General features: G+C 44.0%; 1 protein-coding gene across 1 annotated transcript in view; it reads left to right on the forward strand.

Moving 5' to 3' along the window:
* The window catches only part of sipa1l3 (signal-induced proliferation-associated 1 like 3), a 79,345-nt gene that overhangs the window by 60,356 nt on the left and 2,803 nt on the right, over positions 1-16,186 (forward strand). Inside the window, 29 exon segments of the mRNA XM_034700916.1 lie at positions 47-103; positions 105-236; positions 771-945; positions 1,712-1,815; positions 3,620-3,649; positions 3,651-3,699; positions 3,702-3,742; positions 3,744-3,798; positions 3,884-3,907; positions 3,910-4,056; positions 4,059-4,157; positions 4,160-4,320; positions 4,322-4,364; positions 4,367-4,449; positions 5,521-5,569; positions 5,572-5,620; positions 5,737-5,910; positions 8,325-8,391; positions 8,394-8,505; positions 8,508-8,574; positions 9,461-9,643; positions 10,121-10,245; positions 10,920-11,035; positions 11,125-11,564; positions 13,949-14,185; positions 14,640-14,802; positions 14,905-15,079; positions 15,177-15,353; positions 15,886-16,012. Of these exon segments, the coding sequence (XP_034556807.1) occupies positions 47-103; positions 105-236; positions 771-945; positions 1,712-1,815; positions 3,620-3,649; positions 3,651-3,699; positions 3,702-3,742; positions 3,744-3,798; positions 3,884-3,907; positions 3,910-4,056; positions 4,059-4,157; positions 4,160-4,320; positions 4,322-4,364; positions 4,367-4,449; positions 5,521-5,569; positions 5,572-5,620; positions 5,737-5,910; positions 8,325-8,391; positions 8,394-8,505; positions 8,508-8,574; positions 9,461-9,643; positions 10,121-10,245; positions 10,920-11,035; positions 11,125-11,564; positions 13,949-14,185; positions 14,640-14,802; positions 14,905-15,079; positions 15,177-15,353; positions 15,886-16,012 (3,461 nt within the window).

Consider the following 16,186-nt stretch of genomic DNA (forward strand, 5'->3'; position numbering starts at 1 on the left):
GCACTGTTTCCAGTTTTACAACTTTTTCTCCTCTCCCCACTTTCAGCTTGTGACCCTGCGAGGCTCCATATTAGAAGATACAGTTGCCTCCACGGGGAGGCACGGGCACAGTGCGGGGTCTTCCGCTCAAGGAGGTCCTGGAGCAGGTCGTCCCTGAGCTCAGCGTCTCCTGTTTGAGACTGGCAGTCAGTGCACCGAAAGTCACCGAGCAGCTCCTCAAACTGGACGAACAGGGGGTGAGTGTTGTGTCTGTGTTGGAACGATCAGCAGTTGATTCCAGCAGTAAAATACTTGAAAATGTCTGCTCAGTCAGAGAGGATAAGGCAGGCTGGTTTGAAATGAGTGGTCAGCAGAAATGACAGCTCATAAAGTAGCACGATGGCGTTTGGTATGCGAAGATAGTCTTCTTATCTGCATGACTTTTTAGAGATGGAACAAAGGACAAAAAGTTGGACTGAGGGCAGAAAGCTGAGTGAAGCAGGAAGGGTGTGGTGTGTTTGAGCATGAGTGTACAACCATAAAAGCTTTAATGATTAGCTGCATTATCTTATGTTTTCATTTAATGGAGGATGAAGTGAAAGGCAGCTGCGTTCCACCAGCAGTGGGTTTGTTTTTGTTTGTGTAGGCGGTTTAAGTGCATCCAGATATACATTCTTATCTGTAACATTCACTTCATCATTAAGTTGCATCAAAAGCACAGTCACCTCTGTCTGAATGTGGTGTTTCAGCCATGCGTGTAATAAAAGCATGATCTCTCTCCTGCCTCGCAGTTAAGTCAGAAGCACAAGGTGGGCGTTCTGTTGTGCCGTGCAGGCCAAAGCACCGAGGAGGAGATGTACAACAACGAGGAGGCGTCGCCTGCCTTCTCCGCCTTCCTGGAGCTGCTGGGGGAACAAGTGCTCCTCAAAGGATTCACCAAATACGCCGCACAGCTGGACACAAAGAGTAAGACCTGGACAGCTCCCTTTAGGGACATGCTTGTGTGTTAGCAGTGTAGGTCACGTGTGATTAAGCACCTGAGTCACTGTGATAATCCTGGTGACACATGTCCTAACTGATTCTGTTAGATTTTTATTAAGGCTGCAGAATCACAAGGTAGAAAAAAAAGTGCTCCTATTCTTGGTTTAATATTATAAATGTATTATCATCTCCTGTGCTTGGAGAAAATCAAATCAGTTCAGTGAATTAAAAACCACGTGAGTGAGGCAGTTAGCTCCAAGAATATACAGCAAGATGAGTCATGTGAAAAGAAACGTGAATTAAATAAGATGCCGAATTAAATATCTTGTTTACATCTCTTTGCTCTGTCAGATTATAAAACACGCAACATTTCTATCAGAGGAAACTGATAAAGAAATAGATTTTTCAGTCGAGAGAAGCAGGACAATTTATATTTCTACATATTTAAATTCTCAGCTGATGCAGTCTCTGAGGGAGCAGTGAACGCTCTCTCCGTCCTTCACATCATTACCTTAATGCTCCTTTCATGCCTGAATAAAGCTGCAAGGAAGCTCTCCGTAAAAGATACCGACAGTACAAAACCTATAGATGAAGCCACATATTTTCCCTCTCAGAAATAGACCCAAGCTGAGTTTCTTAATCCCAGTTTTAAGTATCATGATCCCTAGAATAAAAACCCATCTGTTTGAACCAGGAGGTGTTTGTACTCTCAGTTCATCATTACATTAAATATCATCTACTTTGTCTCCAGCGGACTCTACGGGCACCCACTCCCTATACACTGCCTACCAGGGCTACGAGGTCATGTTCCACGTGTCCACCATGCTGCCCTACATGCCCAGCAACCCCCAGCAGGTAAGAGCTTTCAAGCCCCTCAACACACGCCACGTCCGGCACCTCACCTCAGCCTTGAGTTTTGTCTGCGCGCTGGGAAATACATCCACATCTATCCAGTCAAAGTCTGACTGGGTTGTTGCTTCAGAACTTTCCAGTTTGCTGCCAGTCTTAAACCACGGCAAGAATTCATCAAGTGGAAACTCTTGACTTGTGTCTCTCTCTTCATTTCGATTCTTTTCCTCCTCTTTATTCATTATCGTCTTTGTTTTGACTCTTCTGTTCTCTCTCGTGTGCCTTTCCTTTGCTCTCTCTTTCTCTCATCTCTCTCTCTCACTCTCTCCTCGTCTCTCTCTCTCGCCTTCTCTCTCTCTCTCTGCCTCTCTCTCTCTCGCTCCCCTCTCTCTCGTCCCTCTCTTCATCTCCTCTCCTCTCCTCTCTCCTCTCTCCTCCTTCTCTCTCTCTCTCTGCCATCTCGCTCTCTCTCTCTCTCCTCTCTCTGCCGTCTCCTCTCTCTGCTCTCTGCCTCTCATTCTTGAACTGGATCAGAGCTGGGTGGGGTTCAGTAGTGAGTAGTTTCTTTATTTTCTCCTCTTTTTTCAAACTTCTTTAAATAAAGCAGCCTTCCCACACATTCTCCTCGAGTGCTGTGTGTTTGCAGCGTGGGCTGCATCGTGTGACTGACCTATGTGTACAATACATTCTTCATGTGGGTTCTTTCTTTTATAGTTTGCGTAAGTGTTGGAGTTAGAGGCCTTGGACGGTTGAACACGTTTGTTCAGATGGGCCCTGTTGGTGCTCCGGGTTATTGTACACACTTTGAAATGTGTCAGCCTATCATCACAGAACCATGCACGCTATAGAGGAGACATTTGCTTCTCCTTAAAGCCATATGATTGCGTTTGTAACTTTTATTATTCTTCTAACAGCAGTCTTTTGTTGGTATTATTATGAAAGCTTTTCGACAGTTGCATCATTTTGTTTAACGTCTTGTAAACGGCGAGCAAACAAGAAACACAAGAAGTTTTTCCTGGACATCATTATCAGCTCTTAAACCACAGAGTTCACGATCAGAAGTTGCACAATATCTCCATCCAGAGGTTAGAGAGTGCAGCAGCAGGAAGGGTTACTTGCTCAGATGAACCTCTAGAGGTGCAGCATCTGACATAAGAAACAACATGCAGTGGATGAAAGGAGGCAGCAGGGTTGACGGAAGAAGAAATATTGACACCCTGAAGTCTAAAACTGATGCTCCTGGGTGAGCAGTGAGGAAATGTTCAGTCAGTCATTGAAGAATCTTCCATATGAAGTATTTTGGATGGATGCTCAAATAACAATGAAATTTCAATGTCAGATTTCACATGTTTCTTGTGAATACCTGTTCTAACTAGATACACTTGATGTTTTCAGCGTTATAATAAATCTAAGTATAAAAAGTGCAGTCTCAGTACAGGTCCACAGGAGGCTCCTGTGGCACCATGCTGCAGAGTGTATCAGCCAAACAGTGGGCTGGATTACATAAATGCTACTTTCACCACTTCTCCCTGCAGATGAAGAGGGAATTGGCAGCACCACACCACAGACACACAGCTTGGACTCTGCACCATGTCTCCTACACAAACACAGAGAGACGGACAAACCAGGCGCGCACACAGACACAGATAGCCCACAACAGATCTCACAGAAACAAGTTACATAAAGAGCTGTTGTTGGTGTCAGCTGAATGTCTCAATCTCTCTTTTTCCTTGCAGACTTGCTAGATTGCGTGTTGGGACTGGTGATGTCATTTATTATCTGTCGTTTTGTCTCTCCTCTGTCCTCTCAGCTCCTCAGAAAGAGGCACATAGGGAACGACAATCGTCACCATAATCTTTCAGGAGCCCGGAGCGCTGCCTTTCACCCCTCAGACATTCGCTCACAGTTCCAGCACGTCTTTGTCATTGTGCGTGGTGCACAACCCCTGCTCTGAAAACACCTGCTACAGGGTAAAGTTGAAAACAACAGGCACATGTTCAGAAGCACACAACATGATAGAAAATGATACTCACGCACAACCCTTTTCCTTCAGTGTTGCTGTGACGAGAATGAGAGGATGTGCCTCCCTTTGGTCCTCCCTCCCTAACAGTGTCACCTTCCGTGACCCAGAAACCTTTCGCAACTTCCCTCCTCCTAGCCAAAGTATCAACGCGAAAAGCTCAGCGCACAAGTCGAGAAGTTTCAACACTATGGCGAACGCGGACGACGGCAAGGAGTACCTGCGTGACTGGCCGAGAACTGCGTCACCACACGCCTCTGGACTCCGCCGCAAGATCTCAACAACCTCATCTCCCTCGCCTCTAAGAAACGTGAGCGCTCCAAAGCCAGAGAGGAGCAGAGCTGGGCGCTGCTGGAGCTGTTGCCTGGAGGGTCCATGCCCAGGACTTCAGCGGAGGCGGGACAGAAATCCTCTGTGCTTTGGGATTGTCGGCTGAATACATCCTTCTTTTGGACTGTTCGACCAAAGAGGTGGTGTTCAACTGTTTCTGGTGCCGACGTCATCGGGTGGACACCGGAGCGGCTGGCGCTGAAGATCTTTACGGCAGAGGAGACCACATCGCAGTGCGGGTACCAGAGGGCTGTGCTCAGGACATCAGGGAGATGGTACAGAGGTTAAAGGTGAGATCTTCTGTCACAAATATGGAAAGATAGTGTCAACTGGACAAGAAAGCTAAAATCTTTGTGGCCTCCAAGACAGAGGTTTGGTCGTATTTAGGTCCAAATGTGAGAACTGGACATTGGAGTTTTTGAGTTTTCTTATAAATATTATCATCCATTTTTCTCAACTAAACACATTGTGTCTCTTATTGAGGCCTGCACATTTCTTTAAATTACAAAGCTGATTCTGTAAATATGATTAGTCACATCTCTGAAAGCACTCTGAAAAATATGTCTATTCCAAAATACATCCCACACATCCTGTTTACCTTTTTTATTTACTAGCTTGCATTTTTTTCTTTCTTTATGACAAAGTCTGGCCTTGTAACTCAGAAATGTGTCTTTGTACTACTTAGGGATCTCACTCATACTCCCCTCCATTCCTTGAAAACTTCCTAAGCATCCTTGAAAATTTGGATTTGCAAGAGACCTGTCTTCCTCTCAAGCTGACATGAGCAGCTGTGAAGACATAAGTAGAAATAGTGTTCTGGGTGGCCTGGAAAACGACACTAATAAACTTTTACACTCTAATCCATGCTGATTAAGTTTTTCACTAAATAAACACATGCAGATTTCTGTGTGACCCTTCGACTTCCCTTTTTTTCTATGAAGTTATGCAACAGGCCACTGGCTGATGAGAGATTTAATATTGTGATAATCCTCGTCAAATGTGATGAATTAAATGCTTGGAGGAGGAGATTTTCTGGACTCCAGTGAGCTCTTTTTTTAATCCATCTGATGAAAAAAAAAAAAAAAAGAAAGAAAGAAATGAGTTCATCTTTCTTTCTAAAAATAACCAAACATCCATACTTACATAGTGGCAGAAAGCTAATTGGAACTGTTACTGTGGATGGCATGGTGACTCATGTTCATATTGATGACACCATTGATAGATTTCAGTTTTAGAGAGCTCTGTTTGGTCACGCAGTTTGATGGTGGTTGTAGAAAATACCTAAGGGACTGTTCAAGTGCACACCTTCAAACAAAATAATTTCATGTCTCTTTATTCCTATCATTCCCTCTCCTTGCCAGTCGTTGACGGTTGGGTGTGAGACTGTGGATATGACTCTAAGAAGAAATGGACTGGACAGCTGGGCTTCCATGTTCGCCTGGACGGCACTGTGGCCGAGGTAACTACTCGGGACCATCTGCCACATTAGATCTCACAGTGAAATACCTCTCTATGAAGATTCTTGGGCGCACATAACTGCCCTGTTTGAAGACTTTCTTTTGGTTTTGTCTCGCAGGGGAAGAGTACGGCTTTGCCTGGCAGGCGGGACTGAGACAGGGCAGCCGCTTGGTGGAGATCTGCAAGGTGGCTGCGGTGACGCTAACACACGAGCAGATGATCGACCTGCTGAGGACGTCGGTCACAGTCAAAGTTGTCATCATACCTCCGTACGAAGAGGGAGGGCCTCGCAGGTGTGGTTAAAGTCGGCGTGCAGCGTGTCTTTGAAGCTGAATTAATGAGAGAGGTTGGATTTGGTTACAGATTTGAGGCAGGAGGTGATGGCACAGGTGGGCACAGAGGGAGAGCGGGCAGGAGTGGAAGGACAAGAGCGAGCACAGGATGCTTCTCACTGGAATGAACAAAAGGCATGAGAGAGAGAGAGAGAGAGTGGCTAGACTCCAATGTTCTGAGAGGATTCTGTGTGGGAGTGTGTGAAAAGAGGAAGCGAGTGAACAGAGGGAAGGAATGGTGTGTGGTTTAGGTGGAAAAAGGCAAAACAAGGAATGAGACAAAAAGAAAGTTGAATTGTTTAAATTCTAATTCATCTTGTCTTGTCACCTCGTTCAGCTCACCGTTGCATTGTTTCCCTCCTCCCACAATCCATTTCTTCTCCCTGCCGTCATCCTTCTCCAACCTTTTATCTGCAAACCAACGGCCTTGACAGAAAACAGAATAACGAGGCCTTATGAGACACTGATTTGGTGTCACAGAACGTTTACAGAGGTGAAGAAATAACCACAGTGTGTGCGTCTCTCTGACTGAAACCCGGGCTCCTAAATACAGTAATTGTGGCTGACTGTGCGATCGCACAGCGGTTAGATGTCTTTAATGGTGGAGGCAGATTAATTACACCAAGTTAAATCCCTTTGACATGCACACACTCATGAAAACACACACACGTTCTCTCTCTCTCTCTCTCTCTCTCTCTCTCTCTCTCTCTTCTCTCTCTCCTCTCTCTCTCTCTCTCTCTCTCTCTCTCTCTCTCCTCTCTCCTCTCTCACACAAATAGCAGCTGATAATTAGAGTCTTGTATTTCACCCCCCCACCTCCTCTTTCTCTCTCTCTCTGACTCGTTTGTGTGCCAGGCAAGCAGATTGCACGAGATTAAGGCCTGAAATCTGCAGGAAGGAGGAAAAAAAAAAAAAAAGCACATAAATAAAGAAAGAAAGAATGTGGAAGTGATTAATTAAAAATGCATGCCCTATGCAAATGAAAAGGAATGAAAAGAGGGAGGGATAAAGAGATAGAGAGAGGGCAGGGGATGAGTGTGTTTAGCTAAGAGCAGAGAGACGATTGGTGAGGAGGATGTGTTTGAACAAGAGAGAGAGAGAGAGAGAGAAGTGGGTGGAATAGAGATGGAGAGAGAGGAAGAGGAGAGAGTTGGAAATGCTTTTCTTTGGCTGTTCTGAATCAACCGCGCACATGCAAGATGGACGCATACAGCGGAGGAGAGGTGTAATGCTCTAGTGTGTTTGGCGAGGTGTGTGTGTGTGTGCTCCAGCTGTGTGTGAACACGCTACTGCAATGGAAGGAACACTGCCACCAATCATGTCGAGGCTCTGAGGTCTGTTCTTGCCTTTTGTTGCGTGAGTAGATGTGAGTAGATGTGAGTAGATGTGAGTAGATGTGTGTGTGTGTATGTGTGTGTGTGTGCGTGCGTGTGCGTGCGTGTGCGTGCGTGTTTGTGTGTGTGTGTGTGTGTGTGTAGGATCTGTGCATGTGCTACTATAGTGCAACTGCCACAGATAATGTTAGTAATATATTGTTTTATGATCAGTTTGTCCTGGCGCGTGTCGTATTCATGTTTATGATTGTGTTGTGTACTTCTGTTAATCTCGCTGTCATCTGTTTTCTTGTAGTATTCATATTGACACGTTACTGTTGTGTCCCTCCCACTATTTAACTCACAGGTAAGGTCTCTATGTGACCACACTTGCAGTAATTGAGATTTTTAACACTCAAGAGACACCCATGGAGATTATTGTGGTGTTGTTTATCTCGATTTTAAGTTAAACAAGCTTCCATCGTAATAAAGCTGAGGTTAATTTATTTGAATATATTCTGCTTCTAACAGGTTTATATAGTTATTGTCTATCCTTAAAAATGCAAACCTTGAAGATATTTCTATTTTAACTTGTTCTTTGTAAGTGAATGATTACCTTTGGGGTTTAAACAGCTGTTAAAATGATCATGTGCAACATCGTTAAAGAAGTCACATGACGTCTTCAAACTGTGTCATTACTTCCTGACGTTGTTGTTGGTTTGGTCGTTTGTTTTTTTGGTACGCCACACAATCATCCGTTTATTAAACAACACTGATTTCATTTTCAACATCCCTCCTTCGCCGTTGTCCCCGCTTTCTCTCTTCCTCTTGGCATTCGTCTTGTCTTGGACACATCCTCCATGCATATTTGATGCGTCCTGCCCCTGCTGTAATAGCCTGTTTGAATGAAATAGTGATGATGTGTAAGAGATATGTGCTGGATATACAGTAGAGGCTGGTATGAGACTGTGCGCTGTGAGAGTTGGGGGGAGCTGGGGTCACGTTGCATCATTCCACCCACTTCTATCTAACAGATCTTTCCCCGTCTGTCTGTCTGTTCAGGGGCTGCACAGAGGAGTACGAGATGAAGACCATGGAGCAGAAGCCAGAACCTGAGCCTCTTGGCTGCAGGCTAACAGACCCTCGCCTCGACCCACGTGGAGGTGGGACAGCCCCCCCATTCCTCTGGGGCTCCACAGTGCCCCTAACCCACAGCGCTGGGCCCCCATGGGTCCCCCACCTCCTCACTGGCACGCCACAAAGCCCTGATACCTGTTCCGTACAGGGACCCCCAACTCCTCAACTCTAAGAGGTGAGACCCAGCTTCAGTGTTGTTTTTATTTTTTAAGCTTCAGATAATATTGATAGCAGTAATTACACTGATTTTTTTGTGTTGAGACCCCATTAATAATGTTTTTTTTTACACTACTATTGATAATGACATCTTAATTAACATTGTTGGGTTAAATTAGCCAAGTAAACAAATATCACTGTCATTACAAGGAAGACAACATTCTGAAAATGATGATAACAGAGAAACACAAAATAGCCCTGCTACAGATATTATCATATATTTACACATTTGTCCTGTAGCATGCCTGGCTCAAGACTTCTGACTCACCACCCACATAACTGATTACATCAGTGATTAAAATCAGACGTCTTTGTTCTTAATCTCACATTTAGATTAAGAACAGAGTCGACATCTTCCCTTTGTGAACCCTGAGGCAAATAATAACAAATCATTTCCAGAAAGACTCAGGTTGCTGATTATTAAAAGGCCACTCAACCTTTAATTAAACACATTTGGAAACTTGTATGACAGGAAATTATTTTCTCTTAAGAATTGTTCTTTTAACCAACACAGATTTTTTCATATTTAATATTTTTATTTTACTTGCAAAAGCGTGTTTTTAATGGCAAGGCGTGGTCCCCTGAGGGCAGATGTGGTTCAGACTGTAGAGCCAAAACAGATCTGAGTGATCAGACGACTACATAGATGCTACATTAATGCAGTCCATTTACAATTTACCAGTTAGTCTTGGTTAAGTAGATTTTAAATTAATGATCGCCTAATGTGTGGTTGTAGTCATTCAGAATAATGGCTGTATTTCAAGCTCCAGCCTGACTCATATCTCACCTCTGTGTGTGTTTGTTTTTCTCCTGGTTAACCATCAGCCTCTTTGTTTGTCCTCCAGGCCTGTGAGCTACCCAGAGAACCACTACAGTCTGTCTCCTGTTGGGGGCGACAGATTGCTGCCCTACAGAAACCCCTCAGCCAGTTTCTCCTCCCCCTCCTCAGGACTGATCAGCCTTGCCACAATGGGGCCGCCTGGGATCACACCAGGCCCCTTCGTACGCTACAAACCCTCACCCGACAGGTGTGTGCGTGTGTGTTTGTGTATGTCTGTGGTCCTTAGCTCTCCTTCTTCACTATTTAATCTCGATTAAACATCAGATGTTACTCATAACTGTTTCTTGTGCTAGTTTGGTATCACATCTTTTCTGGAGACAGGCTGAATAATGTTGCACATCCAGGTCTGAATTTAGACGTGTATGAACACTCTGTCTCCTAGAGGAAGGATCTGTTGTGTGGGTGGCTCTTCCTCACAGTGTGGAGGTTGATAACATCTCACCCAACCAAAAAAAAAATGTTTTATTCACCACCATCAGGATGTAAAACAAAACTGAATTCCTCCTCTGCTCTATGAAATGTAAACTGTGCGTTCAAAGGGCTTGCTTTGGAGATTTATTTCAGGATGAATATCTGTTTAAATTAACTGTATCCTCTCTGTGTTCATCTCAATGAATGCATTTCTTAATCAAATCCCTTGCCTTCCTATGATTTATCTTGGTAGATACGGACCAGGACAGCGCCCCCTGATGCCCTATGAGCCCCACCTCAGTGTGGACATCACCTCCAGTGGAGAGTCTTCCTCAGGCTTCACCAGTCAGGAAAGCACCATGGAGCGCTGCAAAACAGGTACAAGTCATATGCAACAAGGAGTGTACTAGCTGCATTACTTTGAAGTATCTATATTAAACATTTTTGTTTATAGTAATGAGACTACATGAAACTTTGAGTTGATTCTACAGCTTTATTCAGATCATCACTTTGTGAATTAAGGCTTTTGGTTTTTTCCTCCAAAGCTCCGATCAGCGCTTTCAGCTGCATTTTTCCTTCTATAGAGCTGTTAAAAACCTGTACACCACCTTCTCATCACCAAACAGATGACAGAAATATTATGCTTCTAACAAGTCTGGTATTTTTCACCGGAGATGGTGGAGACCAAAAATAGAGATAAAACATAGTCAGTGTTGGCCTTAAACTCATTATATGGTCAAAATTATGACTCCAAAAATAATGCAGCACTGTGTCTTATCAATCTTAACAAGAGTCATTTAAAGACGTGATGTCATTTATTTTTGAGTTTGGGGTTAGTGTAATGTTTAAATTACAGCAATTGTCACTATAGTATTTTTAGGTGTGTGTGCTGCACAGTGGAGTTAAGACAACACAGTGCGATTTTGTGGGTTGCTTGGTGGGTTGAGGTCAGTGTTTAAATGTGCTATAAGTATTTAATCCTCTTTGCCGACCATGGAGGTTCAGTGTAATTTGCTTTAATCCTGTGAGTGTCTGTGTGCGTTTCTGTCTAGAGCCCCTCTGGCACGTCCCAGCGCCGTCTTCTCGGGGTCCAGGCGGTGGAGGGGGGCAGAGGAGGCTACCCAGACAGGATGTCCCAGGGAAAGACTCTCCAAACAGACACTCGAAGGTCAGCATTGTCACCACCACCACGTGTTATATGTTGACTTTCTTGTTTCCTCTCAGAATCTGAATGTTGCTCTCGTGTCCTCTTGCAGGGGGGAGACTCAGTACTCCAGTCACTCCAGCAGCAACACTCTGTCTAGCAACGCCTCCAGCGGCCACAGCGACGAGCGCTGGTTCGAGGGAGGACCAGGGGGAGAGCGAGGAGGAGGTGGCTGCCTCATTGACCCAGCTGACCCTGACCCTGACCTTCTCAAGGGGGGGTCTAACGACAGCGGGATCGACGCCTCCACGCACTACAACAACTCTCGCCACGGGAACATGTCGAACAGCCAGTCGCACAAGCCCGTGCACTCATTCGCCACCTACAGCGGCATGCAGGAGCTGTCTGTGGGGAGGAGCAGCGGGGAGAGAGACGGGAGGAGAAGAGAGTCCTCGCCAATCATACCACCGGCGGCCAATCAGAACAAAGGGTACATGACGAGGACATTCCCACCTCCTGGCTCCAGTACTGATAAAATGGATGCTTTCAACCCAGGTGAGAGATGATGAGATGTATTTTTTATGGCATTTCTTATGAAGCTCATAATAACTCACATTAACCTCAGACAGTGGCAGACTGGATCCAGCTCACTGTACTCTATCTACTGGAGTATAATTATGTGGAGTGAGAGTTTCATGCACATATCTTATAGTGTAATGCTGCTTGCTTGACAGAGGAAGTACGTTTCAGTAACTTTGAAGAAGTTTTGAGGAATCTCTGATGTTCTGTAGCTCTTTAAGACTGTAGCATGTTGCATCAAAATGTATCTTCAAGCAGGACATTCAGGATTACAGTAGCTTTAATCCTTGTGAAACATACAGATCATCATGAGATCTCATTGGCTGCTTGACATGTCACTACCCCCCCCCCCCCCCCCCCCCCCCCCCCCCATTCGTGACAAGATACAGGGATAAGACCCAGAAACATGCACAGAGTTTCAACCACAATATGTTGGGTCAAAACAATCTGCAATGCTGAAGACTCTGATGACGCTGCCTATGCCAGAGATGTGTTGCACAATCATCAAAACAGGGAGATACATTTAAATCTGCTGGCTGTAGGACAGAGGATGATTCATCACAGGTAGTGCACACAGTGTTGTGAGGTTGAACGCTCACACTTGGAGTTTTAGTTTTCTCGTTTTGCAGAGTTAAGAAATCATCTGGTGAATCAAAGATATCTCAGGCCACTTTTCATCAGTGTTATTTCAGCTGTGCATTGAACCTGCCGTATAAGACTATCATCATTGCCTGATTAATAAAGATGAGTAACAGAAAATGTTTGCTACAGGAATCAATTTTGCCAACACAAAATCATAAAGAAGCTAAAGTAAATCAGTTCGACTTGGGTTTAGTTTTGGGGGGAATATGTGTATTCACTTGAGTGAGGAGATCAATACTGGTTTCATATCTGTGGCTTTAGTTTCAGGGTTAGACCAGCTGGTAGTTAGCTTAGTGTAGGATAAAGACTGGAAACAGGACATCAGCAAGCTCAAGTGTTAAAAAACATCCTCTTCCAGCTCCACAACATCTAATTCATTAGTTAATCTAGTTATGTATTTATTTCTTATCTGATATTTTTAACTTTAACTCATTATTTATTTTGCTTTCAACCCTTACTTGTTTAATTGATTTTAATGTAAAGATTGTACTCTATTTTTAACAATTTCTGTAGTTTTGTGTCTCTGTTCTTTTGCACTTGGGGCTGCATGCTTGTATATATGAAAGATGTTATATGAATATAGTAGAGTTTTAGTTTAACCCTCCTGTTGCGTTCGTTTCTCAGGAACAGCAATATTGTTCCTGGGTCAATTTAACGTGGGGCATATTTAATTATCCAAAAGTGTCAGAACCCAAAAAAATCCCAATAAACATTTTTTTAATCTCATTATTAACTCCATTACTAACCACTTAAATCAGTCTTTAGTGCAATGGTGTTCTTTAATTATAACAGATCATGGCTTAATTATCTCACTTGTTTTTTATGACAACTCATGTTACAAGGGTGTGTGTGTGTGTGTGTGTGTGTGTGTGTGTGTGTGTGTGTGTGCGTGTGCGTGTGTATGAGTGGGGTGAAATATGTCACACAGTTGCAAAGAAAGAATGAGTATTTGACACTTCTGACCCCTTTAAGCCTCCACTTTGACTGCCGGGTCAAATTGACCCACAAACAGTATATCTATAAACATGGAGGGGGGGTTGCAAATATGTGAAATCAACCATTTTCATTTGATATGTTGTTCAGGCTAATTAAGCCAAGCCGAAGAAGTTTTATACCGTAAAAATTCTTTAAACAATTTTTGAACTTTAAAAAAGGTACATTTGACCCGCAACATAACAGGAGGGTTAAAACACTTAAGGGACGCTGTAAGGCTGACGGCATGTTTTGAAAAAGGTTGAACTGTTCCTTTAATTTTCACTGATGAAATGCTGGCTAATTATTCAGTGAGCAACAGTTTAGAGATTGGGAAATCATGAAAACCACAAATTCCAGTAGAAATTGTTAATCTCTTGTTTGGTTTGGGAATCAGATTTCCCTCTCTCACTTCTTCCTGTGTTAGCTTTGTTAGCTTACATCATCGTGCATCTCAAGCTATCTGTGAAAAAAGGGGGTCAACGAGTAAACTCATCTTTTCTCGGACATTAAACATTAAAGTTGTTCACACCTGTTCTTCATTTGTCTCAGTGTTCAGCTTTGCATGTCCTGTAAGAACAAACCGCGTTCAGCCTCATCAGTGTTGGCAATTCAAACTGTAACACATCTGCATACCTGTTCACCTATGTGACAACAACAGTCTTACATTTTGCAGCGTCACTGTATCTGTGCTTGTTTGGATAAATTAAACACGTGTATATTGATGTATCTTCTCTCTCTTGTCAGGGCCTACACGCCGCAGGGTTACAAGACCCCGACAGCAGAAAAATCTCGTCCCATCCGAGCAGCTACCGCAACACCAACTTCCGCTCACTTGAGCTCAACCCCTCTGTCAAGCTCCGCCCCCAAGTCCTCTTCCTATATGAAGAGCAGACCAACCGCATGGCAGGGCGACGACAACAGTCCGTTGCCTTCAAATGTTACTATAACACCAAGCTCTGACAGCAACAACAGCAAGAAGTGAGTTCATGACGGAGAACTTCTAATGATCATCCCTCGTTTGTGTCTTCATCTCAGGGCTGCAGATCAGATCATGATGCTGCGTCTTTATGTAAAACCTGAAATCCTCATGGTCTTTGAAATGGAGTTACCTAGCTAGTTCTTCCTTTACAAAGCATGCATAAGTGCAAGTACATTCATTACATGTACATGTGCTTCATTATTCTGCAGCTAGTGATCCATTCAAACAAAGTGCTTTGAGCTTGGAAGGGTTTTATTTAGTAAATCATTAAAAAAATAAGAGAAACTATCAGAAAATAACATTGTATGTTCTTGTTTAACTGCGTTGCTTTCATAAGCAGCCTGTATGCATGTTAGGGACAGGAAATTTGATATATTATCATGAAAACAAATACTGTGATAGCGTGCTGTATCCATATTTTTGCACAGCCACACTCACATCTTGTGTCATCAGGCAGGTGGATATGAACTCAAAGAACGTCTTTGGACAACCCAGACTCCGAGCATCACTGAGGGACCTGCGTTCTCCTCGGCGGACATACAAAAGCACCATTGAGGACGACTTAAAGAAACTGATCATCATGGACAACCCAGGAGAGTCTCCACCAAGAGATCCAGTGAGGAACACACTTGAGAGTTTCTACTAACCATATCCATGAGGCTTCAGCCGACAGTCTTTCTTTCATTACTCGCTCTGACCTCACTTTTCCCCCCTGCAGTCTCCCAGACGGACGTTGCAGCGCACCTTTTCAGACGAGTCTCTCTGCAGCGGGCGCAGAGAAGCCAGCTTTGCCAACTCTGAGAACCAGACGGCTCCCGCTGATGTACTGTTCACCTGCACGCTGCCTACACGCAGACATGCCACCTCCTCCAACCACATGCAGGGCAAGAAGGGTGAGTTGAATCTACAGACACTGCTCTTGTATTAGCTGCCAAGTTATTATTGATTGCATTCATGACTTCTGCATCTTTCATCTTCTCTTTCCCTCAGTGCCTTTGTCAGCCTCGGAGCTGTCTCTCACTGAAATCAGAGACAAAGTTCCCCCTCTGAGGAGGCTGGATCCCGGGCTGATGCCTCTCCCTGACACAGCCTGTGGACTGGAGTGGAACAGTTTGGTCAACGCTGCTAAGGCCTATGAAGGTGAGGGAGGAGACTCATCAGGATTAGGTACGATCAACTTCATGTAATATTTGGTGGAGGTTTGTTTGGAGGTTTAAGTTGCACTGATTAAGGGCACTGCTTGTGTTAACTACCTTTGCAGATAACACAAGATCCTGGTTGAATAAAAACAGATTTATAGAGGTTTTTATTTAATGCTGAATGGAAAGCAGTCCCTCTTAAAATACAGCTACCTTGCTGTTTGGAAATAATGAAAAAATCAGGATGCATTAAAATGAATTAACCAGTGGGAAATGTTAAAACCTTGGAAGATGTCAGGTCCACTCTGTCTCAGTCCTTTTCTGTCACTTGAAGTCCTGGGAATGAAAGAGCGATCTTATTGTTCACTCACGTCTCATACAAGATCACAAAGACCACCACAGCACAAACAAACACTCAGCTAACACTCGATCCGAGGCTTTACCTGCTGCCAGCTCCTCCTGTGTGCAAGTGTGATTGTATCAGGAATCTCAAGGGTAGAAAAAAAGAAGTCTTTTTTTATGCAGCGCTTTGAAAGTCCCGTTGTGTGTGTCTGTTGCAGCACAAAGAGCAGTTTCCCTCTTCTCACTGAATGAGCCTCAGGTCGGAGGTCCAGACATGAGACCTGTCATCAGTCCGGTCCAGTTTCACACTCCTCAGACACCCAGGACCACGCCCACCTTCAGCTGGTGCGTAACTACAACTCCTTTATCTTTGTTATAAAGTAGATCATCAGAGGGAAGAACTCAAAAAAGCTCATTGTGTTTTTGTCTTAATTTTGTCAACACTGCCCCCTTGTGGTAGTAAAATGTAACGTCAGTCTTTAAACTAATTGTGTTATTTGTTAACCCCTGTCAGTTTTC

This window comes from Notolabrus celidotus, chromosome 14 (genome assembly GCF_009762535.1).
Source record: "Notolabrus celidotus isolate fNotCel1 chromosome 14, fNotCel1.pri, whole genome shotgun sequence".
Classification (NCBI taxonomy): domain Eukaryota; kingdom Metazoa; phylum Chordata; class Actinopteri; order Labriformes; family Labridae; genus Notolabrus; species Notolabrus celidotus.